Source organism: Gigantopelta aegis, chromosome 12 (genome assembly GCF_016097555.1).
Source record: "Gigantopelta aegis isolate Gae_Host chromosome 12, Gae_host_genome, whole genome shotgun sequence".
Classification (NCBI taxonomy): Eukaryota; Metazoa; Mollusca; class Gastropoda; order Neomphalida; family Peltospiridae; genus Gigantopelta; species Gigantopelta aegis.
This window is the reverse complement of record NC_054710.1, coordinates 46102290-46121772: the sequence shown is the minus strand read 5'-3', so window position 1 is coordinate 46121772 and position 19483 is coordinate 46102290. Positions and strand designations below refer to the sequence as shown.

At 40.4% G+C, this 19483-nt stretch overlaps 1 protein-coding gene across 1 annotated transcript; it reads right to left on the bottom strand.

The window, feature by feature from the left end:
* Window positions 1–647: 647 nt before the first annotated feature.
* Window positions 648–11118, bottom strand: LOC121386966 (sulfotransferase 1A1-like). Its single transcript, XM_041518020.1, has 6 exons — window positions 10955–11118; window positions 7889–8039; window positions 6347–6516; window positions 5593–5696; window positions 3771–3945; window positions 648–776 (listed from the first exon to the last, which is right to left on the bottom strand). Exons 1-6 carry the CDS (start codon window positions 11109–11111, stop codon window positions 652–654), a joined length of 882 nt encoding a protein of 293 aa, XP_041373954.1. The 5' UTR covers window positions 11112–11118; the 3' UTR covers window positions 648–651.
* Between the last annotated feature and the right edge of the window lie 8365 nt (window positions 11119–19483).

The window sequence follows — 19483 nt, the reverse complement described above, 5'->3', positions numbered from 1 at the left end:
GTAGTTGTGCGGCCAGCGTTGGCTTGCGGCGTATGCACGCCATAATAAGAAAAAGTTTGCTTTGTAAAACACCACCACTAGAGCACATTGATTTATTAATCATCGGCTATTAGATTTTAAACATTTCTTAATTTTGACATGCAGCCTTAGAGAGAAAACCCCGATACGTTTTTCCATTATTAGAAAAATATATTTTATATGCACCATCCCATAGAAAGGATAGCACATACCACGGCCTTTGATATACCAGTCGTGGTACACCGGCTGTAAAAAAAAAAAATTAGCCCAATGTGCCCACTGACGAGAATCGATCCTAGACCGACCGCGCATCAAGCGAGCGTTGTACCACTGGGCTACATCCAGCCCCGGAGGAGATTGACTCGGTCCCACTAGAAACTTAGCTCGCCATAAGTCTACACCCCTCCACCCCCCTGCATAAATTCCTGTATTCGCGCCTGATTTCGTAGTCTACAGAGCAGCCTTCATTAAAATAATAATAATAATAATAATAATAATATGTATGTATGTATGTATGTATGTATGTATATGAAAATAATAATAATAATATATATTTTTTTTTGTATGTATGTATGTATATGAAAATAATAATAATAATATATATTTTTTTTATTTTTTTTTATTTTTTATTTTTTAATTGTTTATGTGTAGGTCCGCCATGGTGCGTATGAACTGGGAGACGTCTTTGTCATCGCACATCTGATCAAACGTCTCACTCTGTGCAACGGTGAACCAGCTTTTCCATTCGTCCGTAGTTCCTGAAAATAATAACACAAGGGGTTTGTTCCATGGAAGAGGCGAAACATTTTAACTGGCTACAATAGAGGGGCTCCGCAACATACCATTACTGTTACGGAAGAAGACATTTGTTTTGTTTAACGATACTACTAAAGCACACTGATTTATTAATCATCGGCGATTGGAAGGAAATGTTTTATTTTCGGTTATATGGCGTCGGAGCGGCGATTGGATGTCAAATATTTGGTAATGTTTTTCATACAGTCTTAGAGATGAAACCCGCTACATTTTTCCATTAATAGCAAGGGATCTTTTATATGCACCCAATCTAATTAAAATTAGCTCCACTATTACATGTGGATCTAACACCAGCCAGTTGGAGCTCATGTCCACCAATCAAAACCTTACTTGCAGAATCCTGCCAGTGATTTAAAACTAACAACACTGCGTAGTCCCCAATGTCCAGGTAACATTTCGTCTGTAAATAATAATTTATGGGTATGGGTAACTATATTTACGTGCCCCTATCCACGAGGGTTCAGGCACGCCCACCCCGGATTCAGCCTCTGACATCGCCAGTTGTCGATTCCCGGGGCGGGAGGGGGGGGGGGGGGGGGGGGGGGGGGGTAGTTGTAAAAATGCATGGGGTAATTTTTAAATGTTGTGGTATGACCACTTACAAACTAAATAGTTATATCATTTATAATTAGGGATCTATCATATTTATATATTATCACTCTCATATTTATAGTAGCACCGTAAATAAAAGCCTTATATCTTTCTATTATTTTAATATATAATTAGTAGGTGCACTTACTTAAAATTTCGATCGGGCAAATCTAAATAATTATATAATATAATTAATTAATTACTAATAGTATTTATATATATATATTTTTTTTTATTTTATTAATTAGGCCCTGGAGGATAAAGGATTCGTAAAGCGGGGAGCACCGCGCCACCGGCAATCAGGCGATCAAACAGGCGGGAGGCCCACTATAATAATAATTTAAATATTGACCAATCACACTTCGCCTTTTATAACGTTATTTGGGAGCGTACAAATTCTAAAAATATTGGGCGAGTCTATTTTAGTGGCCGCAGTACAGCGAACCATACCAATACGTACGAGGTGGGTTATCAGTCTTCAATTTTATATTAAAAATTATTTATTTATTTATAAAAAAAAAAATACTAAATCAGTCTTCAGTTTTACATTACAAATTATTTATTTTATGAAATAAAACATGTTTTAAGGCATTGGTAATTCACACAAAACATGTCGTATACCCTCAGCATAATTCGGAATGTTTTCAAATTATTTTTAAATCACTGGCAGGATTCTGCAAGTAAGGTTTTGATTGGTGGACATGAGCTCCAACTGGCTGGTGTTAGATCCACATGTAATAGTGGAGCTAATTTTAATTAGATTGATATGCACCATCCCATTGACAGGATAGCACATACCACCACCTTTCATATACCAGTCGTGGTACACTGGTCGGAACGACAAACAGCCCATTGGGCCCACCGACGGGGATCGATCCTACCGTTACGGATACCGACAGCTAATCATAATGCTCCGAATTTTCAAAGCCAGTTTATATCTACAACCCGTGTAACTACAGGCATTTACCTAGAGAATAATACATGAGTGGCCGTTAGATACCATTTATCTCACGAGTTGTTTTAAAAGGTATCTAACGAGCGAAAGCGAGTTTGATACGTTTTTAAACAACGAGTTGTGAGATAAATGGTATCTAACGGACACGAATGTATTATTCTTTTTCTTACATATTCTCAAAAACCAGGTTTAAAGCAAATTTTGACATCTTTATCGACTAAAAGATATTTACACTTTGCACTTGTAGCTGCCTTACGCGTCACAGACACATGATTGCCAGGTTACCTATACGTCACAGTGTAATCAATTTCCATCGTGCTGTTTTTGTATTGGACGTATGGCATCGGTGACCTGGTCATCACCTAGGAGCAGCCAGTTGTATGTCTTGAAATTGTTAACACACGTACGTGTGTAAACAACTATGTGTTATCAAAAATAACATATGGTGTTCTCACCAACGGGAGTGTAAGAAAATGCTTAAACACCTGCATTTAACAAAACAAACAAACAAACAGGCTTTGTAAATTCATCCCAATATAAATCAGTAACAGTAATCGTTTAACCGGTTTCGCAGATCGGCACGGTTAGGGACTTAATGATGGCGGCATTATTAGCAATTTTATTTATTTATTATTTTCGGTGGGCCCATTGGGGTGTTTCTCGCTCCAGCCAGTGCACCACGATTGGTATATCAAAGTCCGTGGCATGTGTTATCCTGTCTGTAGGTGTGCATATAAAAGACCCCTTGCTGCTAGAGTAGCCCATGAAGTGGTGACAGCGGATTTCCATAATTTCAATTACATACGTATTGATTTTTATGCCACCTCCACCATCGCTTTTTTAACGATTTATTTACAATCTTTATTTCAAGAATACCAAACTCTTATTGAAAGTAAAGTTTGTTTTATTTAACGACGCCTCTAGAGCACATTGATTTTTTATATTTATCATCGGCTATTGGACGTCAAACATATGGTCATTCTGACACTGTTTTTTAGAGGAAATCCGCTGTCGCCACATAGGCTACTCTTTTACGACAGGCAGCAAGGGATCTTTTATTTGCGCTTCCTACAGGCAGGATAGCACAAACCATGGCCTTTGTTGAACCAGTTATGGATCACTGGTCAGTGCAAGTGGTTTACACCTACCCACTGAGCCTTGTGGAGCACTCACTCAGGGTTTGGAGTCGGTATCTGGATTAAAAATCCCATGCCTCGACTGGGATCCGAACCCAGTACCTACCAGCCTGTAGACCGATGGCCTAACCACGACGCCACCGACGCCGGTAAACTCTTACTGAAGTACCCTTTTGAGAAACTGTGTCATGGAGCCTTTTTACTCTCTGCCACCTTCCCCAAAAAACTGTCCTGGGTGCGTCCTTGTTACACACCTTTCCTGAAATATTTCTTAGCTCCGTCTTCTACTGTAGCATACTTCGAGTCCTTTTTCATGTGGGCGTTCTTGAGATTGTGAAAACTGCACGCTTCGACGATCTCTTCCAGTACACCATCAGCCAGGTCCAGACCTAGGAACGTGGCAGTCTTCTTCGCTTCTGCCACAGGATCCTGTGATACACGGTAAAACAAGAAGAAAACATAATACTTACGTTAACAGGCATTGACTCAGGCCTACGAGTTCTCATTTTTGTAGGGGGGGGGGGGGGGGGGGGGGGGGTGATTTTTGCCCGATTTAAACGAAAATACTTGAATCTGGATAACAACATTAAATTTTAATCATATTAGCATTACTACCAAACATATGTGTGTGTGCGTGTGTGTGTGTGTGTGTGTGTGTGCGTGTGTAGGCCTATACATGTTGAAATATATAAAAACCATCGTTGCTTCTAAACGTCTTAAGCCAAACAGCTGTACAGGGTTGCAAACAAATTATTGCACTTTTTCATCATTTCACATCGATTACATCTAATATTGTGGTTAGAATGATGGAAATATATAGTAAAACATTTCTGGCCTGCTCATTTTGCCCGAATATCTGTATCGTTTTTTCTCCAGCACTAGTGTGTGTGTGTGTAGGGGGGGGGGGGGGGGGGGGGCAGGTGACCTCCATGCCCCTGAGTGTCGTACGCTTATGGACATTGAAATAAGCATAGTGCCTGGTAACCCACGTACGTGTTACCATAAAACACAGGCCTGGTAACCGATAGGTTACAACAAGTTTATGATGTATATAAGTCACATTATCATTCCTTCCTGAAAAATCCTGATACTTTGTTATTCATTTATATCATTACTCTCATTGTACTCAGACCAAACAAAATACAATTCTGGTCTCTGGTCAGCGCCCGCGTCTATTTTGAACCTCGCACGTCAACATGTTTTTGTTTTTTTAATTTCCTGCGGTATGGCGTCGATTTCTGTAGGAATAACGTGTGGGTTGTACAGAACTCCTCGTACTTATGTTTAGGAAACATTTAGTGTACCAAGGCAAAGGAAGGGGCACCATAGCCATTGAGGATGTACCAAGGCAGGTGAGGAGGACACCCCCCCCCACCCCCACCCCTAAATATACCCATCTTTTCTATGCAATCCATGGTTACAAAGAAGAAGAAGAAGAAAAAAGAAAAAGAAAAGAAAGCTGCATCCCCGCATCAATTCTGGAACTTTGTTCTGACTAGAGATCGACTTCTTGTTTTTTTTTAGCCCTAAACGTGTATTTAAAAAAAAAAAAAATTTAAACACCAGATAATTAATAAAAATTTAGGTTTTTAATTTTTTTTATAACAATGTGCATATAGCGTTTGTTGACTTTCTTGACAAATGGTAACCTCCTGGTAAAGTGAACTGTTTACGAAAATGAAAATAGCCTACCATTTGAATTTCACACGTTTGCTTTTCAATTTTTCTTTTTTGTATTTTTCAATTTTAATTCATGTTTTGTTTGGTAAGGGACATAAAAAAAGAATAGGGATGATGCAAAGCTGTATAATTTAAACATATAAATAATGTTCTTTTTTCGGATTTTTATTTGACAATTTGAAACGTGAAATTTAATTTTTGTGTAAGAAACCATCATATTGGACAATGTATGTGTCCGTGTGTGAGAGTGTGTGTGTGTGCTTACATGTGTATGTATGTGTTCCTGCGTGTAAATGTGTTTTCGTATGTGTGTGTTTGAGTGTGATGTATATGTATGATGTGTGTGTGGGTTGGGGAAGAGGAGGTTTGTTAGTTTTTGTTTGTGTTTTTTCTTACCGCTTTCAGTGCTTCGTAGTGAAGGAATAAGACAGGAACATCCGGGAACTGCGCGCGCACTCGTCTCCAGTCATGACACACCTCGAACCAGGACCCGTATGGCACTGAAACACCAATCACTTTGCTAGTTAAAGTTTGTTTTTGTTTGGTGTTCCATTTCGACACACAGTAGCTGTAGTTGAAAATGTGCTGGGATGTTGTTAAATAAACATTCCTTTCATTTACGTCACAGTATACCGATATATTATTGTACGTATTATGACATATTTGTGATATATATTACGATATATTGTGATACGTACTACGATATATTGTGATACGTATTACGATATATTGTGATACGTATTACGACATTGTGATACGTATTATAACATTGTGATACGTTTTATGATCAATCGTGATACGTATTACCATATATTATGATACGTACTACGACATATTGTGACACGTATTACGATATATTGTGATACGTATTATAATATATTGTGATACGTATTATGGTATACTTTGATATGCATTATGGTGTGATACGTATTATGATACACCCAACCTGCACCGATAATTCGTTGACAGTCGGAAACCCCGATCTCTGGATTCGACTGTGTTTCTGAACTGTGTTTAAAGATGTAATAAAAAGAAGCGCCTGACATTATTAAATAAGCTTTAAGTAATATAATATGATACATAGTGAGATACAGGAGCACCGAAATATCGAGATATAAAACATTTCTTAACACCCATCCCTAATATTTACCTGTACCGTTGAGGAACATGGTGAGAAATTGTGGCCAATCAACGCCCTCCCTCAGCTGCTTCCGGTCTCTCAGATGGTTAAACAGCGACACGCAGACTGACTTCGGGTTTCTCTCCACGTAGATGATTCGACATTTCTTATCGACCACTTGCTTAGGTAGGAAGCGAAACCTTGGACCAATAAGACAACTTTGACAATTAAATACAATGTACTAATACATATTTATTAAAGTTGTATACATCTACACACAGACACACGCCGTCACCTACACCACACACACACACACACACACCACACATATTGAGAGAGAGAGAGGGAGAGGAGAAGAGAGAGAGAGAGGAGAGAGAGAGATTTGGAGAGCGCGAGAGCGAGGAGAGAGCGCGCGAGAGCGACACATACACATACATATATACACACACACACACACACGCGCGCGCATACAGAGAGAGGAGATAGCGAGAGAGAGAGAGAGAGAGAGAGAGAGAGGAAGAGAGGGATGAGAGAGAGAGAGACCGAGAAGAGATAGAGAGACACCACACACACACAAACACACACACATATATCTAGATATAATATATATATATATATATACACACCACAACATTAGAGAGAGAGAGAGAGAGAGGAGAGAGAGAGAGGAGAGGAGAGAGAGAGAGGAGAGATTCGAGAGAGACAAGAGAGACAGACAGACAGGACAGACAGACACAGACATACATACATTAGTTATATATATACATACACACGCGCATACAGGAGAGAGAGAGAGAGGAGAGAGAGAGAGAGAGAGCGACGAGAGAGAAGAGAGAGGAGAGAGAGAGAGGAGAGACACATATATATATATATATATATATTATATATATACACACACACACAGAGAGAGGAGAGAGAGAGAGAGAGAGGCGAGAGGGAGAGAGGAGAGAGAGAGATGAGAGAGAGAGAGAGAGAGAGAGGACCATACGTCTGTATATATATATATATATATAATATATACACACACACACACACACACACACACACACACACGTAGACATGGCGACATAAAGTGTGTCATATGATGTCTATTAACGAAAATCGTCGCCAGTAATACACAACTTTACCAAAACTAGTTAGTTTGTAGTTTACATTAGTAAATTATATTATAACGTGGTACGTCGATATTGCAACTTTAATTTCACACGGAACCTTTGCTCCCCCCTCCCCCCATCTTTTGTATTTGCCTATCGCCCCATATCACGACTGCCTCCACTCAATACAGGGGCGTAGGCTAGGGGGGTTCGGGGGGTTCCACCCCCACCCCCACCCCCCCCCGCTGAAACAAATGGTCCGCTTTCAGAACTAAAACATATCGGTTTATACATATGGAGTTTCTGGTGGTGCAAAAACAAAATAGAAAAAGGTCCACTTGGTTCATATTCGACCCCACCCCCACCCCCCACCCCCCGGTCCAGATCACGGTACGCCCCTGCAATACAAATGGGTCTGTGGAAGGTAGTTTGTCAGAAATATATATATATATATATATATATATATATTAGACGTTACGTGGAGTGGGTCTGTAATATCCTGGGTGATGGTCGGTCCTTGAATTCCTCCACCGGGACTCGTTCCAACATACTGGAATTCTTCCAGTGTTCCGTGTACTCTGCTTTTCCTTTGATTAACATGTTTAAAATCTCAAACACCCAATGCGTTCCTGAAACGTCAATTAAAGGTACGTAATCAATCAGGTTATAACATTAACTCAAGTTGGCTACTTACTGTAACGTTTGTTTACGATCAATTAAATATAGTCAAAGTTCGTTATCTCGATGTGGAATCGACCGAGCCAAATATTTCGAGATATCGATGCCGGCTCGAGATAAACATGGGGAACGTCCCTAAAAGGATATTATGTGTGGTGACAGCCGTTTTCACATCTTACACCGTTGGTTACACTTGTGTGGGGTATTGTTAAACAAATACTCCCCTCAGTTACTCAGTAGTTTATATTATATAAACCATTACTATCCACCCCTTTAAAATAGGGCCATGGCGTCCCCTCTTTTTCCTTAGTACCCTAAATATTTTCCTAAACAGTAGCACGGGGGATTCTGTACAACCCACAGGTTACTCCTACAAAAATCGACGTCATATCGTGGGAAATAATAAAGAAAAGAATGTTGACGCGAGAGGATCAAAATCGACGCACGCGCTGACCAGAGACAAGAAATTTATCACAGAATAGTCAAAATGTCTTTTTTATCAAAGACAAAACGTAGCGAATACTGGATTACGAAATCTAAACATTATGATGGTTTTATGGAACAAATTGTTTTCAAAGATATTGTATATAACTATCGCTAACCCTAATCCTAACCTTAAACTAATTCTAACAAATTAATTTGTTTACATAGTTAGGTGTGTGTGTGTGTGTGGGGGGGGGGGGGGGGGGGGGGAGAGACATAAGAACGACTTGCCGTAAATTTATAAGCGTTTTATGTTTGGGAATCGTACATGGTTTCGCGGATAGAAATAAATATTTACAAGAGTTAAGGAGTGAGTGTGAGTAATGTTATTTCTCTAGTCGTACATATCTGGTTAATCTATTATTGGGATTCTTATTGTGTTATGAACGGGGGATTGAATGAAGGTGGGGGGGGGGGGGAAGAGAAAGTCTTGGTAATTATCATACAGGATGAACCTATTAATGTCAATTTAAGTGGTTAATTTATTAATTTTTACATTATATTTAAATTTTACTGAAGAGCTGTAACTTAAATAAACACTGTGAAACAGATTGTCCTGTGTCATTATTTTAGTTGTTAGAAAGTTTAATTGTTGGTTATTATTCGGGGATTTGATTTTTGAAGTTTATAACCGAATGATATAGCCGAACGCAGACAGACACGTTAACTTTGAATTGTATTCGATTCCAACACCGGCCAATTAGTGAGTAAAAGTGTTGAGAAGGCGAAATTGTTACATTACCATGGCGTTTAAGACATGTAGCGTCTTGGTTCTAAAGCATACACCCATGTGTTAAGGTGCTATTCATCTGTATATACAAAATAGGTAACATGTCCGCCATATTGGATTTAAAGATGGCCGCCATATGTTAATAGACCTCACTACACAGATCACTTCCGGGTGAACGTTGATTGATCACGGTCCACTATAGTTCCTAATTGTGACACATATTATGGTTCACATATTCACTTCTAGGAAATGGTGAAGAATTAAAACAATATGTATGTTTAATGGTAAGCCTTCTGGCTGTATTTTGCCCATGTTATTTTGTAATGTTGTGCATTGACCTTTTGGGACAATGGGTGTATAACGCAAGAGACAGCCGGAGTGAATCGGTTAATGAACCACCTGTTCGGACCGGCACTACAGCCAGATGCGGTCATATAGCAAAAAAACTGAGACACAAATGTTCTCAATGTATTAAACTTTCTGTTATATAGAAAAATATAAACATTACCAAAGAGGTACTGAACATAATCTATTTTAAAATGTTCATCCCTAACATCTAAGGGCTTCCAATTTACCTGTCCTAAACTGTAGTATTTTAGTATTAAACTGTATTTACGTGCCTATACCCTTTCACGGTTCAGACACGTCCATCCCAAACCAAATCTCTGGCAGGGCCAATGTTTGGCCGTAGGACAGAACCATAGAAGTGTTTACAAATCCTCTAGCCAAGGGATCAATCATTTGTTTAAATGTACTAGCCATGATTACAAATCCTCTAGCCATGGGATCAATCATTTGTTTAAATGTACTAGCCATGATTACAAATCCTCTAGCCATGGGATCAATCATTTGTTTAAATGTACTAGCCATGATTACAAATTCACTAGCCAAGGGATCAATCATTTGTTTAAATGTACTAGCCATGATTACAAATCCTCTAGCCAAGGGATCAATCATTTGTTTAAATGTACTAGCCATGATTACAAATTCACTAGCCAAGGGATCAATCATTTGTTTAAATGTACTAGCCATGATTACAAATTCACTAGCCAAGGGATCAATCATTTGTTTAAATGTACTAGCCATGATTACAAATTCACTAGCCAAGGGATCAATCATTTGTTTAAATGTACTAGCCATGATTACAAATCCTCTAGCCAAGGGATCAATCATTTGTTTAAATGTACTAGCCATGATTACAAATTCACTAGCCCTACTTTAAATAAATACAATTTTACTAATAGCAATAATCGGATATGTCACCTAAAGGACATAGAACTTACAAACCCTAACATTTGGGGGGTGTGGGTATGGGTGGGCAGAATATTCATATTTACAATATAGACTTAAATGCAACATTTGGCAACTTATTTTTACAAGCCATCGGGCAAGGTGATACACGTTATTTACTAGCCCAACATTGAATATCACTGGCAATGGGAGTGGAGCTACCATAATCTACAAGCCCTGCGTATGGGCTCCTATTTTTGTAGGGGGTGGGGGTGGGGGGGGGGGGGAGGAGCAGACTGGTTTTGGCCTTAGTAATACATGGTAAAAATGTCTCAGGTTAGCACATTTTTCCCGAATGTCTCTACAATGTTTGCCCCGCCCATGTTTAGTACGCTTATGGACAGAACCCTGCAATGAACCTACCTGATTTCATGTAAGAACACAATATGACGTCATCGGGTCTCATTTCCATAGACTTCAGCTCTCGGATTCTCTCGCTGATTGGCTGATATTCAAACGGAAAGGGAATTCCCTCCACGAAACTTACAGCCATTGGATAGTCATCCCCCTTGTAGTCCATTGTCGATATCAACTATATGACTTAAAGAAAAACGTCACCAGTTTCGTTGAAGTAGCATTATCAGTGACGCTAATTTGTGTGCGTATATTTTAATTATGTCAATACAATTTTAGTGAAATATTTATGAGGTATTCTCAACTATTCTATTAATAGTATTATTATTGAAATCGTATTATCCTGGTTGACAAAAGAAAATAAATTTTAATACTAATATCGATATTTTTCTAAATACTATTTTCGTTTCATTCCTTATGAATCGATTCAGATCATGGTTTATAGGGCCTTAAAAAAATAAGACGAATAAAAAACCCCCACCCCCAATAGAAAACCATATGATAATGAAAGTCAGTTTGTTTTGATTAACGACACCACTGGAGCACAGTGATTTATTAATCATCGGCTATTGGATATAAAATATTTGATCCTTGTGACACAAAGAAGAAACCCGCAATTTTTTTCTATATCAGCAAGGGATCTTTTATATGCAGGTTTTTCCCAGACAGAACAGCACATACCACGGCCTTTGATATACCAGTTGTAGTGCACTGATTAGGGCGAGATTAGCCCAATAGGCCCACCGACGGGGACCGATCGCGCATCAGGCGAGCGCTTTACCACTGGGTTACGTCCAGCCCCTATTTAATGATGAATACAATGTCATGGTCTGGTGGTAAGGGCCAACATTCTGTCAGTCTATGGGTTCCAATTCCGGCTTAGATATTTATTTTTTAAAAAGAAGTTTGTTTCGTTTAACGCAACCGCTAGAGCACATTGATTTATTAATTATCGGTATAACATAAGCCGTGATATGTGCTATCCTATCTGTAGCATGGTGCATATAAAAGATCCGTTACCATCACTATCGGCTATTGGATGTCCAACATTTGGTAGTTTTGACAGCAAGAGAAGATACCCGCTAAATTGTTTCTCATTAGAACTTCTAATAGAAGCAATAATAGTCCGTATGTATAACACGATGATTTGACATTGGAGGACTATGGTAAATATTACGAGATTAATACGTTAAAGTTTGATTTGTTTAACGACACCACTAGAACACATTGATTAATTAATCATCGGCTATTTGATGTCTAACATTTGGTAATTCTGACTCGTAGTCATCAGAGGAAGCCCGCTACATTTTTCCTGATGCAGCAAAGGATCTTTTACATGCACTTTCCCACAGACAGGAAAGCACATACCACGGCCTTTGACCAGTTGTGGTGCACTGGTTGGAACGAGATAAAAAAAAACCATAATGGATCCACCAAGGTGGTTCGGTCCTGCGACGCGAGTGCCTTAAACGAGCATTCAGATGGGATATTAAAATACACAGCCACGTTTGTTAAGAGCTGTTCATGCAGTTGTATAACTTACGGCGATTTAACGGGCACGCAGATTATTAGGTAGGCCTATGTTATGAATATATTATCCTTCCAGCTATCCGAAATAAGAACATTCGGACAATTATAGAGAACAATAAAACAAACGCAAATATATTAATATATAACATAATTGTTTCTTGATAAAATTAATTCGGTAAATAGAATGTAAAAATGGGCCTAAAATATTCACAAGATATTAATAATTTTAACAGACACAAAACCTAATGACATTCAATTGAATCATTTTAAATATACTAAAGAAAGAAAGGTAACGTTTGCTTTGTTTAATGACGCCGTTAGATCACATTGATTTATTAATCATCGGCTGTTGGGTGGCAAACATTTGACAATTTTGAAATATAGTCTTAGAGAGGAAACTCGCCACATTTTTCCATTAAAAAAGTTTGTTTTATTTAACGACGCCGCTAGAGCACATTGATTTTTTATCTTATCATCGGCTATTGGACGTCAAACATATGGTCATTCTGACACTGTTTTTAGAGGAAACCCGCTGTCGCCACATAGGCTACTCTTTTTACGACAGGCAGCAAGGGATCTTTTATTTGCGCTTCCCACAAGCAGGATAGCACAAACCATGGCCTTTGTTGAACCAGTTATGGATCACTGGTCGGTTCAAGTGGTTTACACCTACCCATTGAGCCTTGCGGAGCACTCACTCGGGGTTTGGAGTCGGTATCTCGATTAAAAATCCCATGCCTCGAATGGGATCCGAACCCAGTACCTACCAGCCTGTAGACCGATGGCCTGCCACGACGCCACCGAGGCCGGTCATTTTTCCATTAGTAGCAAGGGATCTTTTATATGCACCATCCCACAGTCAGGATAGCACATACCACGGCCTTTGATATACCAGTCGTGGTGCACTTGCTGGGACGAGAAATAGCCCAATGGGCCCACCGACGCGGATCGATACCAGAGCGATCGTGCATCATGCGAACGCTTTACCATTGGGCTACGTCCCTCTACCCCACCACCCCTTAAAGACAGGAAGAAAGAAAGAAAAACAACAACTAATCGCATTTCTTTTGTATTATAGCATTGTTTTCCATATTATTATGTTAATACTGGTAAATTGGATTTATACCAGTCGTATACTGACTGACTGACTAAATGAAAGAAAGAATGAAAGTTGTCCGACTGACTGGATGAATGAATGAATGAATGAATGAAAGGATAAATGGATAGATATGGTGGATATATATTAATGGATTAATTAACTTACGTTAGATCTGTAAGATGTGTTTGTTATGGAGACGAATCCGTTCTTTGAGAAACTTGTTTCCTTGTAAGACAAAGATTCACACATTTCTTTACATTGGGGTTGGTGTCAAAGGTTACAAAGATGGTCTTTGGTTAGTGTCAAAGGTTACAAAGATGGTCTTTGCTTTCACACGCTAAAATTCCATCTCTTTCTTTCTTTAACTTTATTAACGTGCCTGTATCCTCAAAAAAACAGTACAGGCACTCCATCTCTTTAAATTGCATACTATGGTCGAAGCCTTTATCCCGTCCCAACCACAAGCCCGCGACTGCGGTTGGCACATTGCTCTGTATTTGTGACGTGTGAAAAGCGGTGATATGTAGTCCTGTCTGTAGGCTCGTGGACATAAACGTTCACTGATACTAATTATTAGGTTGTGTAGGGGCCGTTTTACTAGCGAGGGGCGGTACGTAGTCCTGTCTGTGGGATCGTGTACATAAACGTTCACTGATACTAATTATTAGGTTGTGTAGGGGCCGTTTTACCTACGAGGGGCGGTACGTAGTCCTGTCTGTGGGCTCGTGTACATAAACGTTCACTGATACAAATTATTAGGTTGTGTAGGGGCCGTTTTACTAGCGAGGGGCGGTACGTAGTCCTGTCTGTGGGCTCGTGGACATAAACGTTCACTGATACTAATTATTAGGTTGTGTAGGGGCCGTTTTACTAGCGAGGGGCGGTACGTAGTCCTGTCTGTGGGCTCGTGGACATAAACGTTCACTGATACTAATTATTAGGTTGTGTAGGGGCCGTTTTACTAGCGAGGGGCGGTACGTAGTCCTGTCTGTGGGCTCGTGGACATAAACGTTCACTGATACTAATTATTAGGTTGTGTAGGGGCCGTTTTACTAGCGAGGGGCGGTACGTAGTCCTGTCTGTGGGCTCGTGGACATAAACGTTCACTGATACTAATTATTAGGTTGTGTAGGGGCCGTTTTACTAGCGAGGGGCGGTACGTAGTCCTGTCTGTGGGCTCGTGGACATAAACGTTCACTGATACTAATTATTAGGTTGTGTAGGGGCCGTTTTACTAGCGAGGGGCGGTACGTAGTCCTGTCTGTGGGCTCGTGGACATAAACGTTCACTGATACTAATTATTAGGTTGTGTAGGGGCCGTTTTACTTGCGAGGGGCGGTACGTAGTCCTGTCTGTGGGCTCGTGGACATAAACGTTCACTGATACTAATTATTAGGTTGTGTAGGGGCCGTTTTACTAGCGAGGGGCGGTACGTAGTCCTGTCTGTGGGATCGTGTACATAAACGTTCACTGATACTAATTATTAGGTTGTGTAGGGGCCGTTTTACTAGCGAGGGGCGGTACGTAGTCCTGTCTGTGGGCTCGTGGACATAAACGTTCACTGATACTAATTATTAGGTTGTGTAGGGGCCGTTTTACTAGCGAGGGGCGGTACGTAGTCCTGTCTGTGGGATCGTGTACATAAACGTTCACTGATACTAATTATTAGGTTGTGTAGGGGCCGTTTTACTAGCGAGGGGCGGTACGTAGTCCTGTCTGTGGGATCGTGTACATAAACGTTCACTGATACTAATTATTAGGTTGTGTAGGGGCCGTTTTACTTGCGAGGGGCACGTAGTCCTGTCTGTGGGCTCGTGGACATAAACGTTCACTGATACTAATTATTAGGTTGTGTAGGGGCCGTTTTACTAGCGAGGGGCGGTACGTAGTCCTGTCTGTGGGATCGTGTACATAAACGTTCACTGATACTAATTATTAGGTTGTGTAGGGGCCGTTTTACTAGCGAGGGGCGGTACGTAGTCCTGTCTGTGGGCTCGTGGACATAAACGTTCACTGATACTAATTATTAGGTTGTGTAGGGGCCGTTTTACTAGCGAGGGGCGGTACGTAGTCCTGTCTGTGGGATCGTGTACATAAACGTTCACTGATACTAATTATTAGGTTGTGTAGGGGCCGTTTTACTAGCGAGGGGCGGTACGCAGTCCTGTCTGTGGGCTCGTGGACATAAACGTTCACTGATACTAATTATTAGGTTGTGTAGGGGCCGTTTTACTAGCGAGGGGCGGTACGCAGTCCTGTCTGTGGGCTCGTGGACATAAACGTTCACTGATACTAATTATTAGGTTGTGTAGGGGCCGTTTTACTAGCGAGGGGCGGTACGTAGTCCTGTCTGTGGGATCGTGTACATAAACGTTCACTGATACTAATTATTAGGTTGTGTAGGGGCCGTTTTACTAGCGAGGGGCGGTACGTAGTCCTGTCTGTGGGCTCGTGTACATACACGTTCACTGATACTAATTATTAGGTTGTGTAGGGGCCGTTTTACTAGCGAGGGGCGGTACGTAGTCCTGTCTGTGGGCTCGTGGACATAAACGTTCACTGATACTAATTATTAGGTTGTGTAGGGGCCGTTTTACTAGCGAGGGGCGGTACGTAGTCCTGTCTGTGGGCTCGTGGACATAAACGTTCACTGATACTAATTATTAGGTTGTGTAGGGGCCGTTTTACTAGCGAGGGGCGGTACGTAGTCCTGTCTGTGGGCTCGTGGACATAAACGTTCACTGATACTAATTATTAGGTTGTGTAGGGGCCGTTTTACTAGCGAGGGGCGGTACGTAGTCCTGTCTGTGGGCTCGTGGACATAAACGTTCACTGATACTAATTATTAGGTTGTGTAGGGGCCGTTTTACTAGCGAGGGGCGGTACGTAGTCCTGTCTGTGGGCTCGTGGACATAAACGTTCACTGATACTAATTATTAGGTTGTGTAGGGGCCGTTTTACTAGCGAGGGGCGGTACGTAACCCAGTGGTAAAGCGCTTGCTTGATGCGCGGTCGGTCTGGAATCGATCCCCGTCGGTGGACTCATTGGGCTATTTTTCGTCCCAACCAGTGCACTACGACTGATATATCAAAGGCCGCGGTATGTATTATCTTATCTGTGGGATGGTGCATATAAAAGATCCCTTGCTAATAAAGAAAACATGTAGCATGTTTCTTCACTAAGACTATATGTAAAAAAAAATAAAAAAAAATTGGCATCCAATAGCCGATGAGTAATAAATCAATGTGCTCTAGTGATGCTAAATAAATACAAACTTTAAACTTTTTGCAAGTGTGATGTTTTGGGCGCGGTGCGGGCGCACAAAACAATAGTGGCGAAACACCTAAGACGCGATGGCTTATTAGACCTCCCCCCCCCCCCCACCCCCGCTACCTCCTCGTTTAGACCATTCTCGACTTATTGCGATGCTTGAACACAAAAAAAAGGAGAAAAAGTTTGTTTTGTTTAACAACACCACTAGAGCACATTGATTAATTAAGCATCGGCTATTGGATGTCAAACATTTGGTAATTCTGAGTCCTCAGAGGAAATCCGCTACATTTTTCCTAAAAAAAAGTTTGTTTGTTTTGTTTAACAATACCACTAGAGCACATTGATTAATTATTCATCGGCTACTGGATGTCAAACATTTGGTCATTGTGACACGTAGTCATCAGAGGAAATCCGCTACATTTATCCTAATGCAGCAATCAATATTTTATATACACTTTCCCACAGACAGGAAAGCACATACCACGGCCGTTGACCAGTTTTGGTGCACTGGTTGGAACGAGACAAAAAACAATCGGTTGAATGGATCCACCGAGGTGGTTCGGTTCTGCGACGCAAGCACCTCAGGCGAACACTTAACCGACTGAGTTAAATTCCGCCCCCTGCATGAACCAGTGGGATATAACGAATATGTAACCAGTTGAATAAAGTATTTTTTTTTAGATATTTAATGTAGGCATACTGTCACGGGGATCCTATAATACCCGTAACTGAATAAAACACGATTATCCAAATATCTCTCCTAATTGTATATCTATTTGATCTCTCTGTATAGGGCAGTCTAATACCCTAGTGGCTCGGCTCTAGGTATGATCAGAGATAAGATCTTATATAAAAATATATATATCTGTAGCACGTTTAGTTCACTAGAAAACACAATACACTTTGGAATCTGTATTAACACTAAGCTGACAAATGTACTTGCCGCAGTAGTTAATTAACAACAACAATATAATAACAACCCAGAGCTAATGACTTAATTAGTTAATCACTAGGTGTCTAGTTTACACAATATTCTAATCACTTCACGGTGATACAATCCACACGCGTGTGATAATTGAGAAACGCTGCCAGGGGAACTTAATTAATAAGGAATTACAACTCTATTCCTAACTGGTTAGTTTTTAATTAACCTTTAACTACTCATTCAGTAACCTTGTAATACAGAATTAATACTGGTACATATCACAATAAAGACAATAACCTACAGTGTACCTAGGTCCTCTAGGGTGACCGGCTAGCTTTAATATTTTAGAACAGTGAAGCCTACAATTTACTTCGTCAGATTACCGGAAACACTGTCTAAATAATATTGGTATAATACAGTATTAAAATATTTAAAGTCACATCAATCACATCAAGGTTATACAACAGAGCAGAAAAATATATTTACCAAGTCCCTTCGGACACGTTCCCCCGGAGCCTTCCAAATGTTTCTCCCCAATATATCAATGACAATGACAAAGAGATTTACTGTTTTAAGCTGTTGTAGCACACGCCTATCCTGGCCAAGGCCGGTTCCCTCTGTCCAGGACAGGAAAGGGTTGGGGGAGGGTTGTAGAGAGGGAACGCCTGCACTGGCAAGTGCAAGGGAGCACCAGCAGTCCAATGTTGGTGACAGGCGGGGGGCCGATATATCTAAAATCCTATCTATTTATTCAAAAATCTCAGACAGCGAATATCGCCTGGGGGCACAACGCGGTACCTCACCTATCATGTGATATTGCCACAACTCCCAGAGACGGTATTTTCTCTTAGATGGCCAGATTTACTGTCACCTAGTTCGCCAGAAACCACGGTCGTAAAACTGCACTACCGGAGGTATTACGTAACTACTGGCCACATGGCCTCCACACCTGCTCTGGGTGTGTATTAGGGGGTACGGTCGCGCGGAGGTATTACGTAACCAAGCTGCACACGGCCTTCTAAAACAATTAACATCGCCACAGGCGAAAAGATAAGAGCATGTTCCGTCACACATACTCAACAAACTTTAGGGACAGTAGTTATGGTATGACTATACCAAATAAAATCCCACAGGCGACCATGTTAACGTTTGTGTTTAAAAACACTATATGCAGTATATCAACCAAACTATGACCCATAAATATCAGTACTACAACCCCTACCTCAAAGTATTGACTGAAGAAAATGGTACCTTTCATGGATAATTTTCGGTGTAACCAGATGTTTTTACAACACCCCTAGTTTCGCACAAGGCTACTTGACACAGTGGCACTAATTGAAATAAAAGTACATACATTTTTAGCCGAGATGAAACTAATTGTTTTTACACCCAACACACTCACATTTATCACCAATCACAGGACTTGGTGTTAACTTCTCTATCAAAAGTGCACCTCCAACTTTGACCCAGCCGGAAGTTATTTGGTTCAGTGCTACCATATCGGTCATTCTTGCTAAAGTCAAATCTGACCCGTGAAACATGCAAACATATTACAGACAGTAGGGTTTTCGAACATTTATGACAAATTCGTTATACGATGGTTCTTAAAGATACTTATCTTTTTTTTTTTACTCTGAATTTTTCAATTTAAATCATTAGTTTTAAGAATTTGCTACAGCGATGACTCCTTACAAAGGAAAAAAAAACAAA